Genomic DNA, 14504 nt, shown 5'->3' on the forward strand with positions numbered 1-14504 from the left:
GTTCAATAAATGTTGAAGATTAGCTTTTTTTTTGCAGGAGTTAAGCTGCTTTAGAAAACTGCATTTGTTACTTATTTCAAGTATAATAACTTGTTGATTTTGCGCATTTTTTTCATAAGAATGTTCATTATATATTTGCCTTTCATAAACTTTTAACTTTCAGTTACATTCAGTTCTTGTGAAATTCGACATCTCTTATATAAACATCCCAAATGTCTTTTTACTTAATCACCTTTTTTATGTTTACAGAAGAAATTGTCACATGGAAATGTCTTGGGCAAATTAAAAAGGAGAAGTAGCTCTGCTAGGAAGCAGTTCCAGTCATTTGTAGCAACAGGACTGTGATGAATAGAACTTTAATATAAACTGAATCAAAATATAGAATTTACCAAACTTGTGTCAGATGATACTCTCATGCTTCTATTGGAGGACATCAATGATTAGAAGTGAAGGAAAAGACAATAAATGACAGCATATCAAATATCACAATGTATATTTAGTCAGTTAACACATTAATTCATCTACATACTTTACAGCATTTCATTTTAACCGTGTGAATTTTGTCTATTCAAGCTTAACAAAATGCTTTAAAATTAAAATATTAAATATTTTAGGCAGACATGTTTTTGTAATTTTCATTTATTTTTCAAACTTTCAAGTTATTACATTCTTTAGTGGCGGATCCACCCTAAAGCCCATTTTTCAAAGGGGTTTCCCAACCAAGAATAAAGGAGGGTTTCCAATCATGTCTTTCATTTTTAAATTGTTAATTTCCACTACAAAAATAAAAAAAAATAAGCCAAAGATAAAAAATCAGTCATAAAAAAAATGTAATTTTGAAATTCATGTTGTAAAACATGTATTTTACATGAGTTTGTATTAACACATGTTTTACACATGTGAAATATTTCATGCGTTTTGTAACGCATATTTAATGTATGTTTTTGCACGCCTGTTATACGCATGTTGTAAAAAACATGCGTTAAACGCACAAAAAACATACGTTTTACACACGTTTTGTTTACCATGCGTGAAACATGCGTGGCACTTTTTCCTGTGTATTGCAATTTCTTCGATGTACATTTTACCGAAACGTGTGAAAGCAATTATGTATAAAAAAAAAAAACTTCAACAGTCACGGTTGAGTTCCACTTCGATGTACATTTTTGAAAGAAATGCTTTTAAAGTATATGATATAAGCCCTATACTATTCAAATACCAAAAGGAAAGGTAACATTTTACCTTGTGAATGACACAAATTCAGAGGAAATTTGTCTAATCTCTTTGGAAGCTAAGGATGAATACTTTGATACCTCAGTAGCTTTATGAACAAGAGGGATCTAAAGAGAACAGTCTAGTCCATCTTAGTTCATCTATGCTTAATCATTTATTAAAAGACTCAAAAGGAAGTGACACCGTTATAACAGACACCAAAATCTAAAGCATTAGGTGCATAAACCCAAATCACAGAATATTAAAATAAATACGGCGATGATTTCAATGCCACGTCTTACGTCACTTATCGGATTTTCATCTGCAGTACCCACCATATCGTAAAAGGTTTTCAAAATCAATATCTAATAACATTATGTTTGTTAAGTGTTTATTTATTCATTAAAATTTTAAAAAGATAATGTTCAGAATCGCGTTATGAAGTTCCTTGTAGCACCTTGTAAAACTATATCTCATATTATATAATTACATAGGCACCATAAATATTTTATTCACAACTTTATTTTATTTTGTACACCTAGATGATTAACTTTATATTGAATCTGAATCGTTCTCATGATCTTTGGGCAGATCAATAGGTTTAAAGTAGACCTGAAAGGTCCAAACAATGCAACAAATCTGCATAAATTATAATAATAATTAGTAAAAAATACAGTAAATTAATGAGGATGGTAGGATAACTAAATACCATTTATCAGTTATGTTTATGGATACAGATTCATATGTTTAGATATGCCATCTAAGAAAGTCGCTCCTCATCATACCATCCAAGTTATCACTAAACCTCCAAAGAACAGATTTTGTTCATGTTTTGCCTTTTTCAGCGGGTTATCTATTGGAGGTTTAACGGTGTGTGTAGTTGCCTATGCTTATTTGGTACCAAGAGCAGAAGACAGCTGTATTCCTCCAGGTTTGTACTTAGGGAGAGGACCATAAGTTGCAATTGTTTCTTCAATATTATTTTTAATTACAAACGTCACATTCCTTGTAGAAATATTCTAAGATTTGAAAAAAGTGCAATATTTCTCTAGAATTTGTATGAATTACATCCTCACAGAAATGATGATTTTCAGTAAGTAAACGTTGAGTTTTACATAGTATAAATATGCAAAATAGAGATATCTTAGGCAAAGTTGCTAAATGAGCACGGATCTTTGAACTCGGTAATACGGCCATTTATCGCACACGGTTGTGCTGTATGGCTGCCGTTGTCAGTTTCAAGCAAACAAATTCTTGAAACTTGGCAATATAAATCGGCGAAATTCATTTTAAGTACTAATATGAATATCACTAAGTCGGCTCTGTTCGTAGATTTGGGTTGGGAACCGATAAATGATTTCCAAGATAGACAAAGGATGTCTTATTTTGCTAGATTTCATGACCTAGAATAGATTATGTCGAATCATATTTGACGAGCTAAAGGGCCTAACGCTACATCGAGAACGGTGATATCCCCAGTATATAAAAAATGTGTTTAATTCTGTTGGTCTTGATCATTTTTACAACTCAAATGTTAACCTGAATATTTTCAAACAGTTTTTTGTAAGGTTTGTTCGTGAAAGAGAATTTCAAGTTATAAGAAATAAAAGCAGTCTAAATGCGTTCTCCAAATTCAACCTTGCGTCTGGTAGACAGCCTTATTTGTCAAACTTGCTCGATTTTAAGTTATAAGAAATTTCAAGTTATAAGAAATAAAAGCAGTCTAAATGCGTTCTCCAAATTCAACCTTGCGTCTGGTAGACAGCCTTATTTGTCAAACTTGCTCGATTTTAAGTTATAAGAAATTTCAAGTTATAAGAAATAAAAGCAGTCTAAATGCGTTCTCCAAATTCAACCTTGCGTCTGGTAGACAGCCTTATTTGTCAAACTTGCTCGATTTTAAGTCTACAAGGTTAAAATTGTTAGCACGAACAAATTGTTTACCCATAAATCAAGTTTTATATAGAATGAATATGTGCGAGACTACCATTTGTCAAATGTGTTCATGCAAATCTGAGGAATCCGTGGAACATTTCGTTCTCGAATGTTCTGAATATTCTCCTATACGAAGGCCGCATTTCTTTCTAACCAAATTTTTGTAAATAAAGGCAACAGTAGTATACCGCTGTTCAAACTCATAAATCCATGGACAAAAAACAAAATCGGGGTAACAAACTAAAACAGAGGGAAACGCATAAATATAAGAGGAGAACAACGACATAACACTACAATGTAACTAACACACACAGAAACGGACCAAGCATCAGACAAAATCCCACGAGAATAACAAATATAACATCAAAACCAAATACATGAATTTGGGATAGACAAGTACCGTGACACGTCTTATCGCAATGTCAATTTACACTCAAGAATAAGAGAAAACAAACGACGCAACGTTAAATTGTAACACACACAGAAACGAACTATAATATAACAATGGCCATATTCCTGACTTGGTACAGGACATTTTTAAAGGAAAAAATGGTGGGTTGAACCTGGTTTTGTGGCATGCCAAACCTCGCACTTTAATGGCAATGTTAAATATAACATAGAAATGACAACATAATATTACAGGACTATAATACAAATAAATAGGAAAACGTATTAGACAAAGAAACACATGATTAATGAATAACAAAAAGCATCAGGTTTAAAATTTAATACGCCAAAAACGCGCCTCGTCCACACAAGACTCACCAGTGACGTCCAGATATAAAAGATCGAAAGCGAAAAAAAAGGGTACAAAGTTGTACAGCACTGAAGATCAAAAGTTGAAAAAGGTTGTGTCAAATACGGCTAAGTAAACGTTGTGTCGCGTTTGTTGCCGTTTTCTAAACGCTACATAAGTAAAAACAAATACATCGTTTAATAAGTCTTTAACGATCCTGTTTGAACTTTCAATAAATCATGCACATGTTGTTGGTAAACAGACTTTTTTACAAACGTAGAAACAAATACTTCGTTTGATCAGGTTGAAGTTAGAAACAAATCCAGCGTTTGTACTAACAAACGACAAACTGCAGACGCATTTTTAGCGTTTGCTAAGTTTATGTAAACTTTGCAAACGTATGTTTGAAAGAAATGATCAAAACATGTGCGCGCTTAGCCGTTGTCATCGTCTGTGTTAGAAAGAAATGCACCCGAAATAAGTATTTTGCCGATATACATGAGTACCTTAGCACTAACTTCCCCGACTTTTGCTTCACAGAGTTACCGTCCTACGAAAAAAAAACATACTGCTAGGTGAATATTTTCATAAGGTTGATCCAAATGTTTGTAAACACTTACAGATCTTCAATTTTAGAAAATCAAGCTAACTGTGATTTACGTGTGCAACTTAATTGATGTGATCTTTAAATGCTGAGATTTTATATTAATATATAATGTTATGTTTTACATGAATGTTGACTTGTTTTATAAAGAGAATTAATTTTTAACTTTGATATTGTCCTACATGTATGTGTATTTTAAATTGTACATTATTCATTGTATATGCTCTTAGACGTATTTGTGGGTACCCTGCCTGCAAGTGCCCCCGTTGTAGTTTCTTAATAAATATATATATATATATATATATATAAGTACGTCTGAGTCAGTGACAACTCTACAACAGATGTATCCATCGGATCGCCATCAATGATGGTGATACATTGCTGTGTACATATATATATATATATATATATATTAGGTCGGGAAATACCAATGCACTTGAAAACACGTGCAATATAGATGTCTCTCTTTGGATAACATTTGTTAATACTAGTTAATTTAACCCATACATTATAATTTATATAATATTTTGATAATTTATATAAAAAAGGCAAAAGATACCAAAGGAACATTCAAACGCATGAGTCGAAAATGAACTGATAACTCCGTGGCTTAAAAAGAAAACGACAAACCTACGAACAAAAATACACAAAACAAAAGACAACATAGAAAAATAAAGACTGGGCAACACAGACTCCACCAAAGACTGAGGGTGATCTCAGATGCTCCTGAAGGATAATCAGATCGTGATGGCGTCTGTAAAATTTACGTAGCGATAATTTTAATCTCACCACTTTGAAATCTTGGTTTAATAGCTTTCTTGTGAGCAGCAACCCTCTATCAAGGGAATAATGATAGGAAATAAAAGCTGTGTAGTATCGAAGTAACGAGGAGCATATACCCGTTTGCATGCGCTGCCGGAAAATTGTTATATATGCCAAATTTACATAAATTTTATTACTGTATGGATGTCACGAATAATGTTAAGCTTTTCTAAAAGTCTTGCTTGTTTCTAAATACGATACATGTTTGCTTACTATAAAACTTAGATGTGTTTTCCCTAAGTAAAAGATATTCATAAAGTAGGAATATTTTGATAAATAGAACCTGGTATACTACTACGCTATGCAAGAATGAGGAGTATATTAAACTTAAAGCATGAAACTTGTACAAATTGAATGAAAATAGACGAAGCGAACTCGATATTTTGCGGCAGATTAAATAATGACGACATGAACGTCGTTATATGTACTAACATACAGTGATTAGCTATTGTCAAACATGTATGGTATCTTTTGTTTTTAGTTGACGGTGAATGGTCTCAATGGGAAAGTTGGGGAAACTGCACACAAACATGTGAAACCACTGACCAGTTTAAGACCAGATTTCGTACATGCGCTAATCCTCCTCCCTCTGGTGGCGGGGCTAAATGTATTGGAGAGAAAGAAATATATCAAACATGTACAGAAGCTATATTGTGTTCTGGTAATCAGTTTTTCATACACTACTAATAGATCCTTAGGGCATCTTCATACACTACTAAGTAATAGATCCTTTGGGCATCTTCATACACTACTAATAGATCCTTAGGGCATCTTCATACACTACTAATAGATCCTTAGGGCATCTTCAGATATTTTATGACATACTACTGGAAGCTATTTATTTTCAACTTGCTCCTATAGCTCGTTTCTTTTTAATATCTCTACGTTACTAAATTAGTTTGGTCTTCCTTTGTGTCTCGTACACTTACATAAATTCATGATTAAAATAAACGATAAATCGAAGAAAATATTTTAAAATCACAGTATTTATATGAATGAAGTAAAATCACAGTATTAATATGAATGAAGTATATATTTCAGATGCAGATTATTTGCAAAAACCATAAAACAAAAATGACATCTCGGGGGACATACAAGGTCATGAGTTCTTGTTAACACAAAGGTATTTTATATGGGATGCTAATATTATATTGAATTATTCGGTTATTCATGTTTAAGTCTAAAAAATGTCGTGTGTTTAGTTTTAATCTGATGAGTTTTATCTTTTGATTTTTTCATTTGCTTAGGGACTTTTCGTTTGGAATTTTGTCTTAGGAGTTCTGTTTTTTTGTTGTTATTTTACTTTTTATACGTTTAAATTATTCCCAGTTGGTGATGGGTGGACAGTTTGGACAGAATGGAGTGACTGCAGCGCCGACTGTGAAAAGACCGGTAACTCATCAAGGAGGAGAACGTGTATAGAACCTATTCCACATCAAGGTGGTGCTGACTGTGAACGTTGGAGCCAAGAAGACGTGCATTGTCAAGGAAGTTGTCTTGGTTGGTTTTTAATTGCTAAAGTGTTTTCCTAAATCTGTAATTTTATTAGTTTGATATATTCAAATGAATTCAGTGATTTAAGTTTTAATGATTTTAAAACTCGAATGGATTCTTTAGAGAATTATGCAAGACAAAGGGAAACATGAGACAAACATTATGGATAGCTAAAGCAAGGTATCAAATCAATTGTTTATGGTAAAGTGGAAATTTAACAGAAGCCAAGGTGAAAGGGTAAACTTTTAAGTAATGTAAGAGCCATTATCTTTCATTCAAATTCTGATCAGATGCCATAACAGAATTCGGCTTTTCAGCGAAAGTTAACTTGCCATGAACTACGTATTGTGGGCTCTTTCATTTACTTTTTGTAAGGTGCAACAAAAACATGATTAACTTAATCTGAAAATTGATACATTTTTTTAACTTATTTTTTTCAGGAGTAAGCGGTAACTGGAGCGAGTGGACTATTTGGTCTCAGTGCAGCGTTGAATGTGGACAAGGGAATCAAACTAGAACACGGAACTGTACAAACTCGACCGGAAGTGACTGTCAAGGAGAGAGCATGGAACAACAAACATGCATATTGGACGAATGCCAAGGTATTCAAAACAAATTAAATTATATAATATTTACGTTTAATATCTTCAAATATTTTTATAATGTAACTCGTAAAAGTATTAGATTATATAATTCTCGAGTTATTCAAGATTTTGCCATATTTTATGTAGATTTGCAATCGATCATAGCAATGATACAAGATTATAGGAAATGTATACAAGAGATGTTTTTTTCAAATATTGTATCAGTATTGCGAACTTGAAACTCATCGACAATAAATCACATATGGTTCTATATATATAGAAGTGAATTTGTTTTTACTTTATGCTCCGAGACACGTTAACTTACAAAAAAATCGAAAAAAGAAGATACAAATGAAAGATAAGAACAATTAAGCACTTGTTTGTAGTTAATACTAGAAGGTTCCCTTTCGCGGTACAATTGGGCAATTTTAGAAACAAAAAAAAATTGAGAAAGAAAATGGGGAATGTGTCAAAGCAACAACAACCCGACCATAGAGCAGACAACAGCCGAAGGCCACCAATGGGTCTTCAATATAGCGAGAAACTCCCGCACCCGTAGGCGTCCTTCAGCTGGCCCCTTAAAAAATATGTATCCTAGTACAGTGATAATGGACGTCATACTAAACTCCGAATTATACACAAGATACTAAAATCAAAAATCATACAAGACTAACAAAGGCCAGATGCTCCTGACTTGGGACAGGCGCAAAATTGCGATGGGGTTATACATGTTTATGCGATCTCAAAAAGATTTTTTTTTTAATTTCGCGGACAGTACGTCGACTGAGCATGACTGTGTGAAAGCGTATAATACCGGCGTCACACATCAGCGTATAGCTCCGATGTACGCCGGGCGTGTTAAAAAATCATATACGCTGCTAATACGCTAGTAATTTTGGATGCATTTAACCTGTCAATCATATCTGTAACGTGTGCACAACGAGCTTTTAGCGTGTATTTGGCGTGCGAGAAATATAGATTCCTACACTGCAACAAGTGAACTACGATATTTCTCCACTCTCGACAGTTAAATTTTATTATTTAAAGCGTGAGACTTGCCGAGCTCTTTAAATAACTAAAATTCAACTGTCGAGAGTAGAGAATTTCGACTAATCATTTGCCGAGAACAGATTTTTCACTAGTGAGGAGAAATATTTTTCCCACACCGGTCAGAAAATGTGAAAATAGCACAAAAATTAGAGAAACGTAGCTAAGCGTTTACCGGTTTTTTCATGAAACGTATGTTGGCATATGCCTGGCGTTTGTCTAACGTAGATGGAATGCACGCTACGAATGAAAAAAGTTTCTTGAACGTATTTGAGACGCGTCCCGGTCGTGTCTTAGACGCTCTATTATCGGGTGTTTGTTACAAACACACCCGCATACGTTTTAGTTAAAATCGAACGATTCTGAAGCGTATACAACGTGCCTTAAACGCGTCTCAAACTGATCTGTAGCGCGTTTAAAGCGCTTGTAGCGTATGTATAACGTGCGTGAATCGTACAGGTATACGCCAAATAGACGCTTGAGCTGAATGAAAATTGTTATGCTGCATAAAAATTTCCACGAGTTGTAGCGTTCACCAAGCATATACCTTTGTATTTCGACGTACTTCAAACTTATGCCGCGCGCGTTTAGCGATTGCTTAGCGTTCCTCTGGCGTGCAACTCACGTATACCGACTTTGTCAATTTTCTCTGTACGTTTTGTGCACGCCGGTCTATACGCCAATGTGTGACGTCGGCATTATAAACCACATGTCGATAACGGTCCCCGAATTAGGTTATTTTCTCAAAAATTGGCGTTTTCTGTAGAAAAAAGATTGTTCATAGACAAACTTGGGAAGTACAAAACACTACTTTTTAGCTCACCTGGCCCAAAGGGCCAAGTGAGCTTTTCTCATTACTTGGCGTCCGGCGTCCGTCGTCGTCGTCCGTCGTCCGTCGTCGTCCGTCGTCGTTAACTTTTACAAAAATCTTCTCCTCTGAAACTACTGAGCCAAATTAAACCAAACTTGGCCACAATCATTATTAGGGTATCTAGTTTAAAAACGTGTGGCGTGACCCCGCCAACCAACCAAGATGGCCGCCATGGCTAAAAATAGAACATAGGGGTAAAATGCAGTTTTTGGCTTATAACTAAAAAACCAAAGCAATTAGAGCAAATCTAACGGGGTAAAATTGTTTATCAGGTGACGATCTATCTGCCCTGAAATTTTCAGATGAATCGTACAACCCTTTGTTGTGTTGCTGCCCCTGAATTGGTAATTTTAAGGAAATTTTGCTGTTTTTGGTTATTATCTTGAATATTATGATAGATAGAGATAAACTGTAAACAGCAATAATGTTCAGCAAAGTAAGATTTATAAATAAGTCTACATGACCGAAATGGTCAGTTGACCACTTTAGGAGTTATTGCCCTTTATAGTCAATTTTTGACCATTTTTCGTAAATCTTAGTAATCTATTACAAAAATCTTCTCCTCTGAAACTACTTGGCTAAATTAATACAAACTTGGCCACAATCATCTTTGGGGTATCTAGTTTAAAAAATGTGTGGCGTGACCCAGCCAACCAACCAAGATGGCCGCCATGGCTAAAAATAGAACATTGAGGTGAAATGTAGATTTTTGCTTATATCTCTGAAACCAAAGCATTTAGAGCAAATCTGACAGGTGTAAAATTGATCATCAAGTGGAAATTTATCTGCCCTGAAACTTTCAAATGAATCGGACAACCAGTTGTTGGGTTGCTGCCCCGAAATAAGTAATTTGGAGGAAATTTTGCAGATTTTGGTTATTATCTTGAATATTATTATAGAAAGAGATAAACTGTAAACAGCAATTATGTTCAGCAAAGTAAGATCTACAAATAAGTCAACGTGACCAAAATTATCAGTTGACCCCCTTAAGGAGTTATTGCCCTTTATAGTCAATTTTGACCAATTTTTTGTAAATTTTTGTAATCTTTTACAAAAATCTTCTCCTCTGAAACTACTGCGCCAAATTTAACCAAACTTGGCCACAATCATTATTGGGGTATCTAGTTTTAAAAATGTGTGGCGTGACCCGGCCAACTAACCAAGATGGCCGCCATGGCTAAAAATAGAACATAGAGGTGTAATGTTGATTTTGGCTTATATCTCTGAAACCAAAGTATTTAGAGCAAATCTGACATGGGTAAAATTGTTTATCAGGTGAAGATCTATCTACCCTGAAACTTTCAGACAAATCGGACAACCTGTTGTTTGGTTGCTGCCCCCGAATTAGTAATTTTAAGGAAATTTTGCAGATTTTGGTTATTATCTTGAATATTTTTTTAGATAGAGATCAACTGTAAACAGCAATAATGTTCAGCAAAATAAGATCTACAAATAAGTCAACATGACCAAAATTGTCAATTGACCCCTTAAGGAGTTATTGCCCTTTATAGTCAATTGTTAAAAATTTTCATAAATTTTTGTTACTTTTTGTAAATTTTTAGGAAATATTTTCCACTGTAATTACTAAGCCAAGTTCATTATAGATAGAGATAATTGTAGCAACAAGAATGTTCAGTAAAGAAAGATATACAAAAACAGCACCATCACCAAAACACCATTTTGTCATGAATTTATTTGTGTCCATTGTTAATATGCACATAGACCAAGGTGAGCGACACGGCTCTTGAGAGCCTCTAGTTAAAATACGTCAAATCACAAATACTTCCGACTTTGTATGATTTCATAGGAAATGCAGTCTCTTCTTTTAGTAGTATAGATATTTGTTGATATTTAACATGTTAAAGCTGTGGAATGCTAATGGTTTTTTTTAAAGAGGACATTATTTCTCAAAAAATGGAATGTTGGTAATGTAAAAAAAACTATTATCATTTCATTGTCATTTTAGTAAATTGTCCCAGTGGTTTCACATCGACATCCGGAAAGTGCTTCAAACATTACAGTGACGGAAGCAGTTGGCAAAATGCAATGGATACTTGTAAAACTGATGACCATACATTGATTCTGATTGACAGTGACTCAACATTAAATGCTCTTAAGGCACTCATAAACGGCACCATTGATACAGGTAATTATATGAATAAAAAATTACATAATATTACATGTAAAATTATTGTTTATCGATATTTACTTAGAAGAGCAATTTGATGTTCATTAGTTGTCGTGATGTGGTTCATAAGTGTTTCTCGTTTCTCGTTTTTTATGTAGATCAGACCGTTGGTTTTCCCGTTTGAATGGTTTTCCACTAGTAATTTTGGGGGGCCTTTAAAGCTTGCTGTTCGGTGTGAGCCAAAGGCTCCGCGTTGAAGACCGTACTTTGACCGATAATGGTTTACTTTTATAAATTGTGACTTAGGTGGAGAGTTGTCTCATTAGCACTCATACAACATCTTCCTAATGTATATCTCGTCAACAAAAACAACGACAAAAGGCAATACATTATCCATAATTAATGAAAATGGATACAATGTACCAAGGTAAATAATTGCCCGATTGGTTAAATTTTTAGAGTGGTTTTTTTTCTTATCAAAATAATTGATTTGAGATAAAAATAGAAATAAATAAAAAAAAACGTGAAATTTGATCTGTTCAAGGGTAAAAGATATATTTTTCACAATAAAAAAAATTAAAAAAAACAATAAAAATTTAGATTGCATATTAGAAATAACAACATACACAAACTTTTTGTAATAGTTATTTGTTTAATAGATTAATCTAACAATTAAATTTAATTTTTTTTTTGTCATTAGTGATCCCAGCTCCATTTTGGATGGATGGTATAGATCTGGGACGCAATGGAACATTTACAACAAGCGTAGGAGCATCTCTTGAATGGACTAACTGGTCTCTTCGAGAACCTTCCAATGAAGTGCATCGACAGAACTGTATTAAAGTAGTACCAGATCAAAGCTATCAATGGGACGATGACGACTGCAATGTGGAAGCCCCATTCATATGTGAAGCCGACACAGTTACATTTTTATAATTAATTCAGGAATACCAATTGATAGTTAACCGATTGATCTTTATTGTTCGAAAACAACTTTTCATTTAATTGTATGAACATTGAGTAAAATGTATGAACATTGAGTAAAATGTATGAACATTGAGTAAAATGTATGAAAATTGAGTAAAATGTATGAAAATTGAGTAACCGTCTTAAACATTTGTTCTTATTTGTCTTATTCTGAGGTTTATTATGATAAAATGTTATATAAGCACTTCGATTTGAAGTGAAATGGATTTAATTGTTGAAATAAGATCTTTGAATATTGTTAACATTAGCACAAACATCGACTTTGTCATCAACAAATTAAAACATAATTCAAAAAAGTGTTTATAATTTTCGAATGATTTTTGGGATGTACATTGGATAATAAGTACAAACTCATGTTTATTTTCTATTTAGAGATTGCTTTATCCGTATATAAAATGATACATACTGTATGTATGATAAGTTTAAATCCTAACGATCCTTCTGCCATCTATACTTTTATTCAAGCATTGCACACGTCATGTCAAGGACTTTAAAAAAATCAATCTATGGGATTTGTTTTAATTGATTTTTATCTTTGATCCATGAATTTTTATCGTTAATTGTTTTTGGCTTTTAACTAGCTTACAGAAACTTTGAGTACTCTCAAATCGTATTTTTAGCTCACCTGGCCCGAAGGGCCAAGTGAGCTTTTCCCATCACTTGGCGTCCGTCGTCCGTCGTCGTCGTCGTCCGTCGTCCGTCGTCGTCCGTCGTCCGTCGTCGTTAACTTTTACAAAAATCTTCTCCTCTGAAACTACTGGGCCAAATTAAACAAAACTTGGCCACAATCATCATTGGGGTATCTAGTTTAAAAAATGTGTGGCGTGACCCGGCCAACCAACCAAGATGGCCGCCATGGCTAAAAATAGAACATAGGGGTAAAATGCAGTTTTTGGCTTATAACTCAAAAACCAAAGCATTCAGAGCAAATCTGACATGGGGGTAAAATTGTTTATCAGGTCAAGATCTATCTGCCCTCAAATTTTCAGATGAATCCGACAACCCGTTATTGGGTTGCTGCCCCTGAACTGGTAATTTTAGGGAATTTTTGCTGTTTTTGGCTATTATCTTGAATTATATTATAGATAGAGATAAACTGTAAACAGCAATAATGTTCAGCAAAGTAAGATTTACAAATAAGTCAGCATGACCAAAATGGTCAATTGACCCCTGAAGGAGTTATTGCCCTTTATAGTCAATTTTTAACCATTTTTTCGTAAATCTTAGTAATCTTTTACAAAAATCTTCTTCTCTGAAACTACTGGGCCAAATTAAACTAAACTTGGCCACAATCATCATTGGGGTAACTTGTTTAAAAAATGTGTGGCGTGACCTGGCCAATCAACCAAAATGGCTGCCACGGCTAATAATAGAACATAGGGGTAAAATGCAGTTTTTAGCTTATAACTCAAAACCCGAAGCATTAAGAGAAAATCTGACAGGGTTTAATTGTTTATCAGGTCAAGATCTATCTGCCCTGATGTTTTCACATGGATCGGACAACCCGTTGTTAGGTTACTGTCCTGAATTGGTAATTTTAAGGAAATTTTGCCGTTTTTTGTTATTATCTTGAATATTATTATAGATAGAGATAAACTGTATACAGCAATAACGTTCAGCAAAATAAGATCTACAAATAAGTTTACATGACCAAAATAGTCAATTGACCCCTTAAGGAGTTATTGCCCTTTATAGTTAATTTTTAACATTTTTCATAAATTTTTGTAAATTTTTAGAAAATATTTTCCACTGTAATTACTGGGCCAAGTTCATTATAGATAGAGATAATTGTAGCAACAAGAATGTTCAGTAAAGTAAGATCTACAAACACATCACTATCACCAAAACACAATTATGTCATGAATTTATCCGTGTCCATTGTTTAATATGCACAAGACCAAGGTGAGCGACACAGGCTCTTTAGAGCCTCTAGTTATGTTAATAATTTGACACGTGAAAATGTTTTGTCGTAAAAATATATATATAAGTAAAAACAACAAAAAAAATATGCACAAGTACAGACAAATTATGTTATTACGCATATGGAAGAATATCACAAGAACGTTTTGCGTGAAAATATGATT

The 14504-nt window shown here is 33.8% G+C and overlaps 1 protein-coding gene and 1 long non-coding RNA gene across 2 annotated transcripts in view; both read left to right on the top strand.

Annotated features, from left to right (window-relative positions):
• LOC143080828 (uncharacterized) overlaps positions 1 to 14272 on the top strand; it is a 30914-nt gene extending 16642 nt beyond the window's left edge. The window contains exon 2 of the long non-coding RNA XR_012979806.1: positions 13380 to 14272. This is a non-coding gene — a long non-coding RNA (uncharacterized LOC143080828). The remainder of the gene's footprint in view (positions 1 to 13379) is intronic.
• LOC143078492 (A disintegrin and metalloproteinase with thrombospondin motifs adt-1-like) lies at positions 1966 to 12639 on the top strand. The gene is made up of 6 exons (XM_076253353.1): positions 1966 to 2143; positions 5791 to 5970; positions 6639 to 6809; positions 7244 to 7405; positions 11272 to 11451; positions 12134 to 12639. The coding sequence occupies exons 1-6, from the start codon at positions 1966 to 1968 to the stop codon at positions 12367 to 12369; spliced, it is 1107 nt and encodes a 368-aa protein (XP_076109468.1). The 3' UTR covers positions 12370 to 12639.
• Positions 14273 to 14504: the final 232 nt, after the last annotated feature.

This window comes from Mytilus galloprovincialis, chromosome 6 (assembly GCF_965363235.1).
Source record: "Mytilus galloprovincialis chromosome 6, xbMytGall1.hap1.1, whole genome shotgun sequence".
NCBI lineage: Eukaryota > Metazoa > Mollusca > Bivalvia > Mytilida > Mytilidae > Mytilus > Mytilus galloprovincialis.